Source organism: Ambystoma mexicanum, chromosome 1p (genome assembly GCF_040938575.1).
Source record: "Ambystoma mexicanum isolate Mex_15411 chromosome 1p, UKY_AmexF1_1, whole genome shotgun sequence".
Classification (NCBI taxonomy): Eukaryota; Metazoa; Chordata; class Amphibia; order Caudata; family Ambystomatidae; genus Ambystoma; species Ambystoma mexicanum.
The window spans coordinates 693,780,712-693,796,826 of record NC_090921.1 but is presented as its reverse complement, the minus strand read 5'-3'; the positions used below and the strand labels follow the sequence as shown (position 1 = coordinate 693,796,826).

The 16,115-nt window shown below is 47.4% G+C and overlaps 1 protein-coding gene across 2 annotated transcripts in view; it reads left to right on the top strand.

The window, feature by feature from the left end:
- Positions 1 to 16,115, top strand: part of KHDC4 (KH domain containing 4, pre-mRNA splicing factor) — a 316,330-nt gene that overhangs the window by 100,860 nt on the left and 199,355 nt on the right. For both annotated transcript variants that reach the window (XR_011304121.1, XM_069649904.1), the window contains exons 4-5: positions 13,694 to 13,773; positions 14,666 to 14,718. Coding sequence is in view for 1 of the 2 variants with exons in the window: in XM_069649904.1 (XP_069506005.1) it covers positions 13,694 to 13,773; positions 14,666 to 14,718 (133 nt within the window). In the remaining variant the exon portion in view is untranslated. The remainder of the gene's footprint in view (positions 1 to 13,693; positions 13,774 to 14,665; positions 14,719 to 16,115) is intronic.

Here is a 16,115-nt window from a genome sequence, read left to right as displayed (position 1 = left end):
GAGTAAGAAATACATTTCTCTAAAAAATGAGAAACAAAGACCATATCATCAACAATAAATATCAAAGACATTACAAAGAAGAAAAAAATGAAAACCGGTATGGATACAGAGATTGCTCTACAATAGACTTAGTATATGTGTTCATAAACTTTACTAAAGCTTGTCTGTTCCTAGAGGGTTCTCTATTTTGGTATGTATCATGATCACTATATGATCATATTTTGTAATCTGCCTGTTGCAGTTCCTGGGCATCAGTTGTGGATACAAGCGGGAGGAACCCTGCACTACAGTTCAAAGGTTGCCGGCCATGGGCTCTTTACAATTCATGGACACTTTGCGTTTTCAGCTACCGGCAAATGGCACCACTGCGGTTCTTGGACACCTTATGGGCTCCCCTTGCTTTTGGGGTCCAGCACTGTGAGGTGGCTCAAGTTTGGGTCATCCTGCTTCGCGAGGGTCCTCTGGATCTTCCTGGAGCTCGGGTCCGGCTTAAAGATGATGCACATGTTCCTGACCCCTGGCACTCGGTTCCAGCAGCAGCAAGGAAGTACAGCCAGCAGGGATAGGGGTTCCTGTAAAGTTCGTCTTTGGGTCAGTTGGTCCCACCAACCCAAGGGAAAAAGTTGTTTGTTCTGGGCTTCTCTAGTCTATACCAATTCAGAGCTTGAGGACTGCAGCAGGGCTTCACCGGGCAAACCAACGGTCCAGGAGGGTGCAGCAAGCTTCTCTTCCAGTTTCTTTTTCGGATTCTTCATCCAGTGGTCGACTCTGCCTTCTGTTCAAGAGACCTCGACTTTTATGTAGGTATTTCCTATTCAGGCACATCCTAGCTGTCACTCACACAGCAGGGTGGCTGTCCTCCAAGTACAGCCAGCCAATCACCTTTGGGTGCATTCAGGTAACCAAGGAGAACAAATACAGGGAGTTTTGTGCACCTCCCTCACTTCCTGCCCTGCCAGACACACTGGAGCCGGAGGCAGGCTTCAGCAGTGAAGCCTGCCACAGGCAAAGCTACCAAAAGGGTTAAACCAGGTTTGGCGCGCAGAGCAAAACCCAAGAAAGACGTCACAAGCAAGAAATGGCGAATAAATAAGACCTGTGCCATTTTGATAAAATAGGCACCTAGGGGTGCAATACTGCAGCTGAGGATTCAGCCTGCGGTTAAAAAGCGCACAATGGTAGGAACATTAAACCACTGCCACCAGTCATTAAATGTGAGGTTGAGAGGGTGCTAGAGAGCTGAGCAAGATGGCTGCTCCTTAGTGAGCTCCCGTGCGGCCCCCATGAATCCTCATCAATCCCAGCAATTTCGGCGGTGGTGAAGCATTCCATCTGCATAATTAATAGCAGCTACCAGCAGCAAAAGAGATGTCCAAGAACTGTGGAGCTCTGGACCCTGACCGACTCGGAGGGGGAGCTGCTGCCTTGCCGGGTGCCCACACGAGCGTGGCCTTGGCGGCTTGGCCAGCCCGCAATCCCCTGATAACCCTCGCCTTAAACCCCCCGCCCCCGAGTGTGACGCCGGTGGCGGCGGGACCTCCCTGTGAGAGCTGGATTAGAAGCGAGGCCATGGAAAGGGTGTTGGGGCTGCCCCGGCACCCCACCCCGAACGACAAGACAGCCACCTCGGCAGTGTGCAAGGAAGGGTGGACACAAACTGCGGGCCCAGGGAGCCCTGGGGCTTGCGCACCGCTGGAGCGAAGTGACCGGAGACAAGTGCCGGTGTACTGGAGGCTGAGCGGGGGAGCTCAGAGGCCCCAGGGCGGAGAGGACGGTGCGGGGCCCCCGGCCACCGGACCAACAGCGTGCGGCAGGGGGGGGGGAGCGCTGCTGAGACGCAGAGCTCGCGGTGGCCTGCCGACCCAATCCCCCCCCCTTCAGCCGGCCCAGGGTGCCAGACCTCAGACCGGCGTGGAAGGAGTCGCTCCATGGCCGCAACTTGGCGGGAGAGGAGACATCAGTGCAGTGCTGAGGCAGAGGTGGAGCTGGAGATAAGAGGGGGGCCCCGGCCTTGTTGCTGGCCACGTTGCGGGGGGCTGCAACCCAGAGGGCGCTCCCTGGAGGTCGGGTGGTCCCTCTTGCGCCGCGCCAGACACAACAAAGCAACTGGGCCGCCGGATTCCTGCGGGCGTGACGAGAGCAGGGCTCCGCATTCCCCCCCAGGTGACACCTGCACAACGATCCTCAGAGCCTGGCTGGGTGTGGAGGAAAGGGGGACAGGGCGCAGCATCACCTTCTGAGCAAAACTCCCATAGCGGCATTGGAACAAATCAACCTGCTTTCCTCCCAAACCGAGCGGAACACGAATAGATATTACTAACGCACTCTCACCACGTTGGAGGAACCCAGCAGGCACGATCATTGACAACGCTTGCACTAAGCACTTAAATCCTTTAGCTCATACCAGAGCGCAATCAAACACAGCCCCGGTAGAGGCAGTGACTTTGGAGGAGCAGCACACCCTACGCCACGCTACCTGACGCTCATCTCACTTCCGTGTCACCGGCGTTAGGGCGGCACCATACGCCCTGTGGCTTCACAGCTGAATAACTACTGAGAGCCCGATACCACAAGAGATCCACAGGGTCTACCGGAGCAGCAAATACTTGTGTGAAGACGGATTGGGGAGGCGGACACATCAGCCATCCAGTTCGCAACCCGATTAGACTTCACACCAAGCCTATAAATGAACCCTTGCTTTGCTGGACCACCATTGTGGTTCTCAAGAAGCCTACACCTGTGCCACCCCCACTTGCTTGTCTAGGTTTCGCCCTCCCGCTGAGACAAGCAATTGAAGCGCGACTGCCCACAGTCGGCCCCATGCTGGTGAGTTAAAAATGTACCACCCAATGTACCGGCTTACTCTCCAATACTTGCACCTAAACCAACACTATTGGGAAGACCGACCAATCTCAACACAAGCTGACCTTCCACCCCAGCACTGCTTCCAAAACACCACAAAACAGCGTGGGGATGGAGTCCCCTTCACCTGAAACAGTTCGAGGTGGCGATCCCACGCAACCACTTGACATCAGGGAAATCCTTCTAGAACTAAAAGCCGGGATCGGGAACTACGACAAAAAGATAGACAGCCTCTCCTCCGAGGTGGATCAATTGCAACATCGGCTGGACAACCATACTGAACGTCTAAACGCAGTTGAACGAGTGTCGGACCTAGACAATGGCACAAACACCATCACTGCTAGGTTATCAACACTAGAAACCCAGATGAAAATAGCCAATGCTCGTAATGAAGATTTGGAAGGACGCTCCAGGAGAAACAACGTTGGAATCGTGGGGGTCGGGGAGCGCCAGCTGCAAACGAAAATGGAAGATAACGTGGAAACAATGTGCACCGACTCTTCGCGCCGGAAGCCCTGTCCTGCTTCATCATCGAAAGAGCACATAGGATCCCAGCAACGAGACCGATCCTGGGTGCTCCACCCCACCCAATCATAGCAAAACCTCTTAACTACAAGGACCGTGACACGATCCTGAGGCTGGCGAGATAGAAAGGTGAACTTCAACGTGACTGAGATGGCATCCACTTTTATCCTGACTTCTCGCCTACTGTTCAAGCGCAAATAAGAACCTTTTCGAATGTCAAACGTAGACTACATGAGAATCAGATCCCCTATTCAATGCTGTTCCCGGCCCGATTGAGGGTTCAACATAATGGGAAAACACAATTCTTCCAATCACCCGAAGAAGCCAATCACTTCGTGGACTGGGCAGGATGTGGACCACCTATCGGCGACCTACCCCCGCAGCGGTGGCAAAGAGCCCAGAGAAACCCCCCATAAGTAGCTGCGAAACCACAGACAATCGGACCGAAACACATCACTCCTGAATACATGACCACGGGCCGCGGACTTGGGAGGCTCCAAGCACCCCTAGCACGACAATCCTAAAGCCCAACAGCTGGACGTTGTTGGAGGGGGTAAATGCCTGCGACCGAGTTGGGGATGGCTCGCATGAAGAAGCCCCAGTTGAACGCTACCGGGGAGGGGTTCATATGACGAGCAAGTTGGGGGTTGCTCGTGGGACGGGGGAGGGAAACAATTGGCAAGTTAAGAATGCCCACGTTGGATTCATTAGTTTAGTGAAACTTGACCGACCAAGCCGAACCGCCAGCTGGAATGGCCCAGAGGCCCAGTCGGGCACCAACTAGACCTGAGTTGTCCCACACGGTACATGACATCAATCCAACTCAACCGGGCGGAGCCACCTGTACTCCAGCGACTCCATCAATCCAGAAACCTTCAAGAAAATTCAAGTTAGTAAGCAGGAATATCAAAAGAGGCAACCAGCCGGCCAAAAGAAGGAAAATTATCAAATACCAGAGATTGGGGACGCCACCAATATTTTGCCTCTTTTTCCCTCATATGCCAGGGGGGTGGCCGTACTAATTAATAAAACGAACTTCAGACTGATCCAAACCCAGAAAGACTCGGAAGGCAAAACACTACTAGTCCATGGAGCAATCGACGGAGTCAAACTCATCCTAATCAACTCATATGACAATTAATAAATTAAATTAATTTTTATTAAATTAAATTAATTAAATATGGCCCCAACATAGATCTCCAATTTTGACTGGGTACAGACGCACCTTGAATCCACTAGAGAAGCCACAATTTGCAGAGGAGACTTTAATACACCACTAGACCCAAGCAAGTACAAAACACAGAGAATATCATCGACACCCACCAAGACGAGCCTGCGGATTGCAGAAAGTTGCAAAGCATGAGACCACAGACATCTGGAGAAACGAACACTGGAACTCCCGAGAATATACATTTTACTCTTGGGTCCATAAATCCAATTCAAGGCTAGACTACATATGTGTCAGCAAACTCCATCGCCACTGGGGAGACTGACAGATCCTGCCAAGAACACTCTCGGACCATTTGGCGGTCACCCTAGAGTGCATCACATCACGAGATGAGAACAGCAGACCTCACTGGAGATTCAAACATGGCGCCCAACTGGACCACATCTTCGCTGATGAGCTGCGATCCGAGCTGGTAACCTTCCTCAAAATAAATAGACACGTGGCGTCAGCCGGCATACTTTGGGAAACACTAAAATGCTTTACTAGGGGAGTCAGTCTCGCCAAAGAAAACGGAATCCTAAAACTAATCAGAAAGGAGCTGTCAGCCAGCGAAGACCGTCTAAAAACACTTGAACAGACCCTCCTTACCACAAACGACCCCAACACTTTGGCATCCCTCAAATCGGAACTTGAAACCTTCCGAAACTTGGCAGAAAGAGAGGTCAAATTCCTTGGGAGACAACACAAGATCCGTAACTACGGCGAAGGACAGAGTCCCGGAACACTCCTAGCCAGATTGGTCATGGCGGACAGGAAGCCCACAACAGTCAAATCTGTCCTAGATCAGTCAGGCAAACTGGTCTACTCTGAAGCGATTGTGGAAACCTTTCGTAAGTTTTACCAAACCGTATACAATTCCCACTACACCATGAATTCCAGCGAAATAGTGAAATACTTGAACACAATAGAGCTTTACTGGACAGACGCCGAGCTTCAGGAACCACTGAATGCGCCCATTACTATAGATGAAATTCTGGAATAGATTAAGACACTGCCGAACACCAAAGCCCCTGGCCCAGATGGTCTGACCGGTGAATTTTATAAATTCTTTGCAGAACTCCTGGCCCCACTCCTGCTCGAAGTCTACGAGGAAGCCATGGAGAATAAACAATTACCACCGACGCTGTACAAGGCAAACATCATCCTTCACAAACCCGGCAAACCACACGAGGACTGCACCTCTTACAGGCTGATATTGTTAATCAACCTGGACAGCAGAATCTTTGCTAAAATCCTTACCAAGAGGCTGCTGCCGCTAATGCCCGCACTGATACTGGCGGATCATGCAGGATTCGTCGCAGGCAGAAACACATGCTTTGGCCTGTGAAGGATGTTCGGGGTGATGGGCGCCCTTAACCTGGAGTCTCAGGCAGTGGCAGTTCTTCTCGATGCTGAAAAAGTGTTGGCTTCAGTTGAGTGGCCTTTTCTCTTTGCTGTCCTCGAACGGATGGGTCTTGGAAAACGATTTATACAAGTGATTGCTCTCCTGTATAAAAGACCGACATCCAAAATAGTACTCGGCAACAGGAGCTCTACCAAAATTCACCTACGACGTGGAACAAGACGGGGCTGCCCGTTATCGGTGTTGCTATTCGCCTTGGTGATGGAACCCCTAGCATGGTCTTGTTGTGTTAATGTTTAACCACGCTGACAAAATTCAATAAAACTTTTTTAAAAAAATGTAGTGAGGGTAACAGAAAAAATGTTACATGAGTAAGTAGGAAAGAAGGCTAAGGTAACTCCTTAGTACTTCCACATAAGATGGGTTGTACTGGACCTACATAGGAAAAAATGGTAAGTAAAGTCAATTTCACTTTACTACTCTTGGGAACAGTAGTTTACCCAAGAGAAGGTATTTAAACCTTCAGAGAACTCCAAGGGACTTCTCCGTGACACTGCACTGAAGGTGCTGTGTGTCACAATACAAAAGGTGATGCCTATGGAGTTGGTCAGACTCCAAAACCAAAAGAAACCGTTGAAAATCCATGAGTGAGGAAAAAGGTCTCACTCACTCTAGGATTAAAAGTCCTAAAGTCCAACAAGAGAGCTGGGGGTCTCTAAGGTAGAGGGGAATTGGCACAGAAACAGGCAGTCAGACTTCAAGCTTCAAACCCAGGCCACATTACTTAATATGCCCATCGAGCCAAAGGCATTGTTTTGCAAGGCGGTTGAGATTGCACTAAAAAGCGCCAAAGAAGAATGACACCAAAAAATCATTAGGACAACAGCCTAATAAACCTTTTGTCCAAAGAGGAGGATTCAACACTAGAAGATTCTGCCATGGACGAGGTCCACAACGCTCCTCCTAACTATAGTCTGGGAAACCAGTCGCCATCGTGGGTTAACACACAGGGACAGTCTTCGAGCAGTTTTTAAAGAGGTTACAAAAGACCCAGGAGCAGAGGAAGGGCTACCCCCACCAGAGACTACACTACCTCCAAACAATGAGGCCCCGCTCCAGGTCTCCTCCCATGCTACTCCAGTAGGTCACATCTCTCATTTCACCGACGCATGGGAGGGGATCACTTCACACAAGTTGGTGTTAACTGCCATGGCCGGAGGGTACTGCATAGAACAACTTCTAAACAACTCAACCGTCTGTCAAAACAGACAAATGACACCAGAGGAAAGGCTCATATTACTGGAAGAAGTAAAAACCCTGCTGGAAAAAGATGCAATAGAAACAGTCCGAGCGAACCAGGTAAACAAGGGTATTGATTCAACGTACTTCCTTGTGCCAAAGTAACACTTAATAATTCGCCCTGTACTAGACCTCTGCCCAGTGCACACGTCAAGCCAAAGGAATCTGGCATATCAACACTCCAAGAGGTAATTCTTAAAATTTGGGGATTTCATGGCAACATTGGATATGGAAGATACATTATTTCAACGTTCCCAGCGCACAGAAAATAGTTTCTTGGTGGAAAAATCCCTGTTATTGAGGCTTTCGTGGAACGAGTAAAGAGACTATACCCTCCCATCTCCAACCCTCCCCCAATTTGGGACCTTAAAATGCTTTCAAAGCTCATGGGTCCTCCCTTGGAGCCCATGCACAAAGCCACCCTAAAACGCGTGACATACAAAACTGCTTTTCTCATAGCTATCACCTCCATAAGACGAGTAAGTGAATTACAAGCCCCATCTGTACAAGACCCATTCATTGTAATTCACAAGGCTGTTCCTCAGGACACATCCTAGGTTTGCACCAAAATTCGTATCCAAGTTCCGTGTTAACCAATCCATTGAACCGCCTACTTTTTTCTAAGCTCCATCTTACTCATCCAAAAAGAGCCTCCATACCTTAGATTTAAGGAGGGCAGTTCTATACTACATAAACAAGACATAACTGCTAAAGAAAATGGACCAACTCTTTGATTCCATAGCACCATGTAGGAGAACGCATTTCAAAAACGTTATCTCCAAAAGGATAGACAAATGCATACAGCTCAGCTGTTCACCACCTAAAAATGCTTTACACTTTACACCTAGAGCTCACTCTACAAGAAGTACAGGAGCTAGGCTAGCATTTATTGCAAATGTACCCCTGGACACAATTTGCAAAGGAGCTACTTGGAGCTCAGTAGATAAATGTACACAGCATTTCTACATTGATGCACTCTAAAGCAGACTCACAGGTGGGGCATCTATTTGCCACTGTACCTTTGCACAACCCACCTCCTTTAGATACTGCTCGCTAATCTGTGCAAAGCATGTTATCTAAGCTTATACACAAGCCTCGAAAGGCATACATTTCTCATCGCAATCGTATTTCTGATGCTTGTATCTGCTTCGATTCACATGCTCCACCCTTGCTCCCCTGCTAGAGCCGAAGGTGCATGGATGTGTCTTGCTTTATCTCTAATACTAATCTCTGCTTGATTACATCTGTACTCGTGCTACACTTGATGCAACCTCATGTCTGAAACAACCATCTGAAGGACCTCAATGCTTGAAGGACCATGTTACAATGGACAACACTCTAGGGATAGTATTACTGACACGCCCAGTCGACGTCGCTTTTCCAGTTTCTAAAACAAATTGTGTAATTCTGTGCCACTACCACTAGATGTCTGCTTACGTAAAGCATTTAAATCTAAGTCGATACAAGCATCAGAAATTAGATTACGGTGATGAATGTATTCCATATATGGGAAAATGTGTGTCTGTTTGAAATGTTGAGCATACTTCGCAACACGCTACACACCTGAAATATGGCATGTGACTAGGTTCCATGGTGTGGACGATGCAAAAAATATAAAATATAAATGTTCATAATTTTCTTTAAGCGGTCTGCAATGCTTACCCCTGCCATATGGCTCTTTGCGTCGTAGTTCTACATCAACTCCAGCAGTTCGTGGCTCCTAAACTTTCACACAATCTGCATTCTAGCTGACATTAGCGGCACTCACTTTTGAAGTAATCGGGCTAACACAAAACAGTGATTTGTTTATGCTTGTGACTGGAAACGATGTATGTCTCCTCAATAGTGTCCGCAATGACCTTGTCTGTCACATAGTGCCAAAACTTTCATAATTACAGGAACTTCATTTTCCACAGAAGTTGATTATGCCATCTCAACCAGACGAAGCTTACATGCTTCAGCGGTACACGTACGGTTACGGCTTCAGGCTTGCACGCTTCAGCCCTAGGAATTACTGTGCAAAGCATGAGTACACCGGCTAGTGTCCTATAAATAAACGTGTTTGTGACCTCTTGCATGTAGTTGGCAGCATACAACTGAGCATTTAACCCACATAAAAAATATTGAGAGATATATTGTAGATCTCCATTCTGCCCAAAAATATAAATCTATGACTTTTGGTCTATATCGCCCAGCCATACTTGAGCCTCAACATCATTACATAAAATCGTTTTGTGAGGCTGCAACAAGATGTATATTCTAAATAGTGATGCCCTTTCCGGCAATGACTTGGCCACATTAGTTGACAGACTTTGCCGGCACACTATACACTGTCTAAAACCTACACCACTTTGTTGAACTGCAAATGCAACTGTCTGAAACAGCTTGATGTTGAAAATGTGTTTTAAAAATAAATATTTTTTAATGTTTCTTTGTTTCTTGACCAGTCTTGTTTTTGAAAGTGCAATGAACCCCAAGTATTACCCCCCCCCCCACTCAGTAACGGTGCTATGCAATTAGCCATGTAGCGTGTGATGCCATTTCATCCTCCAATACCCATCCTTAGTAGTCCTTCCACGCTGGCCAGTGGCGGCTATCATTGTGCACAGTCAGGCTAACCGATCATCCAGGGAGGTTTGCAGATCATTAAGGAGACCGTCCAAGCCATCTCCATGTCCCGATCTCATACCCTCCTCAATTCGGTCATGATTCCCCCCCTGGCAAGAGCCCCAGTAAACATTTTGTGGGAACAGTCCAGACAACCTCCCAGTAGAATGTTTATCCTAGTAGTCACCAGTAGCCTGCTGAAACTTGTCTTCACCGGGGACATTGGTGTATTTTATCGGGATGTATCGTGTAGTTTCTGGTGGGTCATATAGACCTGATGCAGGATGTTAAATTGTATTAATTTGAACCGTGCATTTCTGCACACTTTAATAATCAGTAGACATGTTTCCTTGTCTCCCAGTTTTGCCCTTCGAACGATGTTCCCACTTTTCCGATTAGTTGGGTCTGGGCTCTGCTGTCTTGTAACAAGTATAGCCCTGATATGGCATGTCTTTCGTCTATAGTGAGTGTGAAACATCGGTGTAGTTGTGGGCTCTTCGGGTATGGTACTCAATTTGGACCCAAAGGCCTAAGCCCTGTATAATTTACAAAGTGTCCCGGGGGCGTCTGGAATTTCACAGCCCATTCCACAAGCTATAGTAAGTTTTCCCCCTTCAAACAAGTTTCCGACCATGCAACACCCTGCTGATGTACATTTGGCATCACCTATATCTCTTACAGTTGCTGCCACCTTAGCGTCCGTTCTCAGTGGCATATCTATGCTGCACCTATCACCCATCTGCAGCTTAGTGTGTGTCCTGTACCACGCCCGTTGGGACCACCCTGATTAAACTGGATGCTTCTGACCCAGTGGTTTCTCTCCATATTAGTTCAATCCTTTTTTGATGCCTGCTGGGATGTTTGCGAACAGATATAACAATCTGGGAAGTAATACCATTTTACAGATTGCTATTTTGTGTGGTACAAGTCAACATAACATTTTGCCAATTGGGGATGGAGGCAATTTTTTCTAGAACGTTATCTCATTGATGCCGGTACGTGCCCTGCCCACGCTGTACTGGAACGTGTCGGCCATGAAATCATGAATCTGGATGTGCAGTTATCGGAATGTGTCAGTTTCCCACCCGATTCCCACCTCTGTGATCCTTTCACACCCAAGTGAGCCCAGTTATTTCTCCATGTTAATCTGAAACACACTGAATCCCCTGAAGTGTTTCAGTACTTCCAATGTATAATGGAATGTGTAGTTTGGTATGGTGTAGTTAGAGAAGGGCATCCTCCGCTGTTAGGATTGGATTGATCTACTATGGCCTGGTGGGCCGATGTGTAGGAGGCCAACCTAGTTTAGCGACGGGGACAAATTTGGGAGCTGTAGCCAAACCAGTTCATGATGGCAAGGATAGTGGTCAAGGCTAAGTCTCAGGAATGGTGAGCCTGGTAAGGAGCCCTTCAATAAGTACACAGTGAAAAGACAAATGACACACTCACACAAACGGTTAATGGCCATATATAACACTATGAAAAAAGACTACTAGCATGTAAAATTACACAATACTAAATTAAAGATGCATCTATACAAACACTGGAGTAGGGCAAAATACATAACCCCCTGCAAAGTAAGTGAAGTATTCGCGTGCAGCATCACAGGTGCACAGAGATGCAACACACACTTTAAAAGTCCCTCCCTAAGATGTATGGGGCCTTGTGCCCAAAAGTTCACTACCGTTCCACACAGTAACGTGAAACGGGAAAAATGTAGGTGATCGCTTCTGGGGTCTAATGAGCAGTTCCAAGGGGTAGCAAACAAGTTGTTGTAGTGAATAAGTGTCCCCCACTTTTGGAAGGCTTGCATGATCAAGCAGTGGCATAGCCAAACTGCTTTAAACCTTTTCAAAAGTTACTGAACTTTTAAACGGGAGATGGAGTGCAGGTAAGTACTGTGCTGATGCTTGTAGATCTGCTTAGAATCGCATGCTATGCATATAGTCTGACATCTAGTGGAAATGACTGGGCGTGACTGTAACACTATCCCTAACGTGACGTATAGTGTACCCAAAATCCCACACATGCTGAGGTCCCTCAGATAGTTTTTTTTCCACCAACCTACTTGGTCCCCTAAGCGGAACTTGCAAGAGTTATATTGCTAAATTGCCCCTACGGTCGTCTAGTCCCCCAACAAACCTTCTCGACGACTGATGACTGCATAGTGGGTTTCCTACCACTGACACATCTACAACTGCTCGGCGACTGTTGACCGCATGGTCTCGTCCCTCAGGGCCAGATCCTTACAGTATGGAGAATGGGGCCCTGGGTTTATTCCTCTGAGAATGTATTTCCTTCACCCCTGTTTATCTGGCTGCCGCTGCCCTCTGCTATGGAGAGGACTCCCTTTAAATTCTGCCTGTTGTGTAACGGCAAGTTTGCTTGGAAGGACACTCATCGTTGATGCAATCGGCAAGTGTTGTGCAAGGCATGCAAGCTCTTTTGACCGAAGACATTGAAAGACTGGCGGACTAAACTGTGTGTGGCCTACGCTATGCAGGCCGAAAGCCTTTCCCCTTTTGGTGGTGTTGCTTCGGAGAACGAGGAATCCGTAGGCAACCATGGCTCTGAATTGGAATCCATAGACCTCACCGTAGCCCTCTGGCTCTCAAATGCCGTGCCCGGCAGACAGGCCACCGGCACGGTTATGGGGAAATCACACCCCAGCGACCAGGGCACCCACGTACTACGTGTACACAAACACATAAACCCCCAAGGCCTCTTCGACAGAGTCGTTGAAGCGCACAGGGCCGCCGACTGTTTCAACAAGTCCTTCCGAACCTCGCTGTTTGGCGCCCTCCACACAACCACTTTCGCAACATGTGACTGGGCATATCTCTGGAACGGGCGTTCAGCCTAAAAAACAGTTGACGCACTGCAGGGGCGCACAAGCGCTTAAGGCCACTGAGTCACCGACTGCACCTTCAGCTGTGTCGACCCTCTATGCAACCGTGAAAAATTTGCAAAAGTCTTGAAGCTATCATTTCGGCGACCAGAGTACAAGAGCATCCCATCTCATTGAGAGGATTGTTCTGAGGCCCCAACATCTCCCACCCCCCAGCCTCTCCATAAGACCTTATTGGGAAAATCTCCCCCTTCTGGACAGCCTTTTCCTCCCCTAGACCCTTCTGCCTCTTCACTATGGACTAGGGAGAGGTTTGAGCAATGCATGGACAAAATGGCCCAGTTCATTGACTTTTCAGACAGTTATATTACACCCAAAAGACCTAGGGAGGAGGATTCCTGCCCCATGCCTTCCAAATGGCAGAAATCACCCATCTCTGCACAGGAGACCAGGAAGATATCTCGAATGTCCCAGATGACCCAACACAGGAGGGTTCTTATAAAGACCTCAGTCCTTTTGTACAAGTCCCGATTGATCAGGACCCAGACTGGGATCAGGCAGAGGATCAGGGCCCTTGCTTAAAACAAACCCCTGACACAGATGTCATCTGCCTAGATCCCCCCCTTTCTCCTACACAGAGGGAGTTGTCACCTTTTGACAACCAGATGTTGTTTAAAGCCATTTAAAAAAGAGCAGCCAATCTTTTTCAAATTACAATGCATGAAGCTGCTCCAGACTCTGACTTCCTGGAGGATATCCTCAAGGAGAAGGTGCCAACGAGTCAAGCCATGCTCTTATTAAACTCTATAAAGAGGCTCCTGGCCCCTTCCTTGCTGTCCCCATCGCTCAACTGGGGGGCTAAAAGCTGAAATCAGCTGGGGATTAAAAATGGAACAAAAAGAGTAAGGTTTCTATTCAAAACTGCAGAGATAAAGTTGAAAAGACACTTTCCTAACAGTGATTTTTGTTGCCCTTTACACAGATCAGTCGGCTGAGCGGAGCTGCTGTTTCTACGAGGGGGAGGTTCATGTTGATGGAGGAGAAGAACCTGGGTCGAGCTGGGTGAGACTTTGTGTGTTAAAGTTTAATGCAAGATTTGGTCCACTGTCACCCACCCTGAGCCATACCCTATACATACTAGGCTTGATTTGGCTAAATACTAGGCTTGATTTGGCTCACTAGTGTTCCCTCCCATGTGTTCCACTACCTGCACAACTGCAGGTCTGTTGCGTTTCCTTGCAGGGATTTTCCCCGGTGAACTTTTACTCCATTGTTGACTTGGTACCCACTGCTGCCTGTACCCATGTCTCCCCTTTGCCTCCCCATCTCCATGTTAAGGACCAATGAATGCATCTTGTCTTCTACTAGAAACAGCAGCCCAGTCAAGTGTGTGCCTCAGTGGATCTCCTAAGTTACCCGTCCAGTGATCCACGACTACCAGAACGTTGACATGACCACACCAGATCAGTACCCGAGGGTCCATCAAGGTCTTCACTGACTACGCCTCACTTTAATCCGCTCACATTTTACTTTGCAGAAAAAAACAATGACTAACACCTCCCCACGTGGCATTTCATTACCCCTCACCAACAAACATCAGAATGCCATCTTCTCCAACAAATGATATAGTACCCTCATGATAAACTCATCCTCCCACTGCATGCACACAAGTCTCCCCTCTGAACATGGGCATGTCCTGCGCTTAAGACACAAACCACCTAGAAACATACTGAGGCAGTTACCGGTCGGACTGCACACATTAACCCAACAGCTAAGGTATATTTCATTTTCCCTCTTTCACTACAAAGCAAACCATGCCCCCTTTTTCAGATCTGCCAAAGCACTGAGGGACTATGAAAATTGCAGTGGAGTGCAGTATAACACCCAATAATGTGGCAGATAATCGCTCTAAGAAGCCATGGCATTGAATTTGTATTTTTCTTTCCATACTTAGGGATCGGCCGCTCTATCTACATGTCCAAGGCCATGTGCGGGATCAGGTGGAGAGTAAGTAGAACTGCTAATGTTTTGTCTGGTTCATGATGCATCACTGCATGCAGGCTCAAGCAGAAAAATGTTGTAATGCTAGCAGTAAATGGCAGTTGTGCTTAGAGCCCATGTGTTAGGAAGATGCTTGCATAATCCTCTGGTGAGGGCTGTGTAATCATCTAACCTAATGGTAGAACAGTGTCATTCAAAAGGAAATGCCAGATTCTCTAATGATGAGCATAGTAGCGCAGTCAGGTTTCACTTCAGGAGGGAAGACGGCAGGCTAGCAGGGAGGTACAATCCTTCATCCCACTAAACACCACAAAAGAATACTACACATTGGTATGCTGAAACAATATACATCTTTATTTCTATGTTCATAAAAGATATTTATGATGGAGGGCGGGGGGGGGGGGCAAGTGCTATGGTTACACAGAACACACACCAGAGCAGAGTTTAAGTAGAAAACATTGAACGATCAGTTAAGGCTCAATTTCGCTCTTTATCTTTAAAATATGAGACCCACAATACAAAGACTTCCAGTGGTGAGTTGAGAAAAACAATCTCTAGACAATATTACACATTAATGATCACCAGTCAGGATCTAAGGGTGCCACACAAGTTGGCACAAGTGCCCTAATATATTTTAAATACAATATTCTACATAATACGTGTGCACATACGCCAAGTAGGGAAACTCTTGCACCACAGTCAATGTATATCCTATGCAGGATTGTAAAATAGACATTTTAAAATGCCTAATAAATCCGGGATCAGGCAGGTCTCTTAACTTTCCAAGACTTGGAGAAGACATCCAGAGACCCTAGGGAGGTCCTAGAAACATGCGACAGTCTAGGTAAGTACCTTTCAGTGTCACTTTGTCCCCCACACTAAGGGACAGGAGGATTTAATTTTCACTTATAGCATTTACGCCGTCTAATGTAGAGTCTGCCTGTGACGCTCTTAGATATATGTTGGTAACACTCCATTGCTCTTATAATTGATTCGTTTAGCCATTGTAACGTACAGTGGTTATATGCAGGTAACCTTGATATTGCACTTGGTAGACTCCTTTAGTTAGCGTTAGAACTTGTGTTAGGCAAGATTGTATGCAGTAACCCTGTGGGAGACCGCTCCAGCCTTGTCCTCTTGGCAATAGGTAACCCAACCTTTGGTATAAGTCTGTACTACACAAGTTGGTAGAGTGACTGAGTGGCCAGGCTCATCTCAAGAGGAGTAAATGTGAGTTGTAGGGTTGCAACATAGATTCACAGTGACACGTATCCAAATAACACTTTCACTCAAGGTTTCGCGATTAAACAATTATTAATGTAACAGTCAGTTCATTAAGCCTTCTTTAGAAGGGAGCAAATAATGTAACACTTGAATATACTTCAAAATACACTGTTTCAATA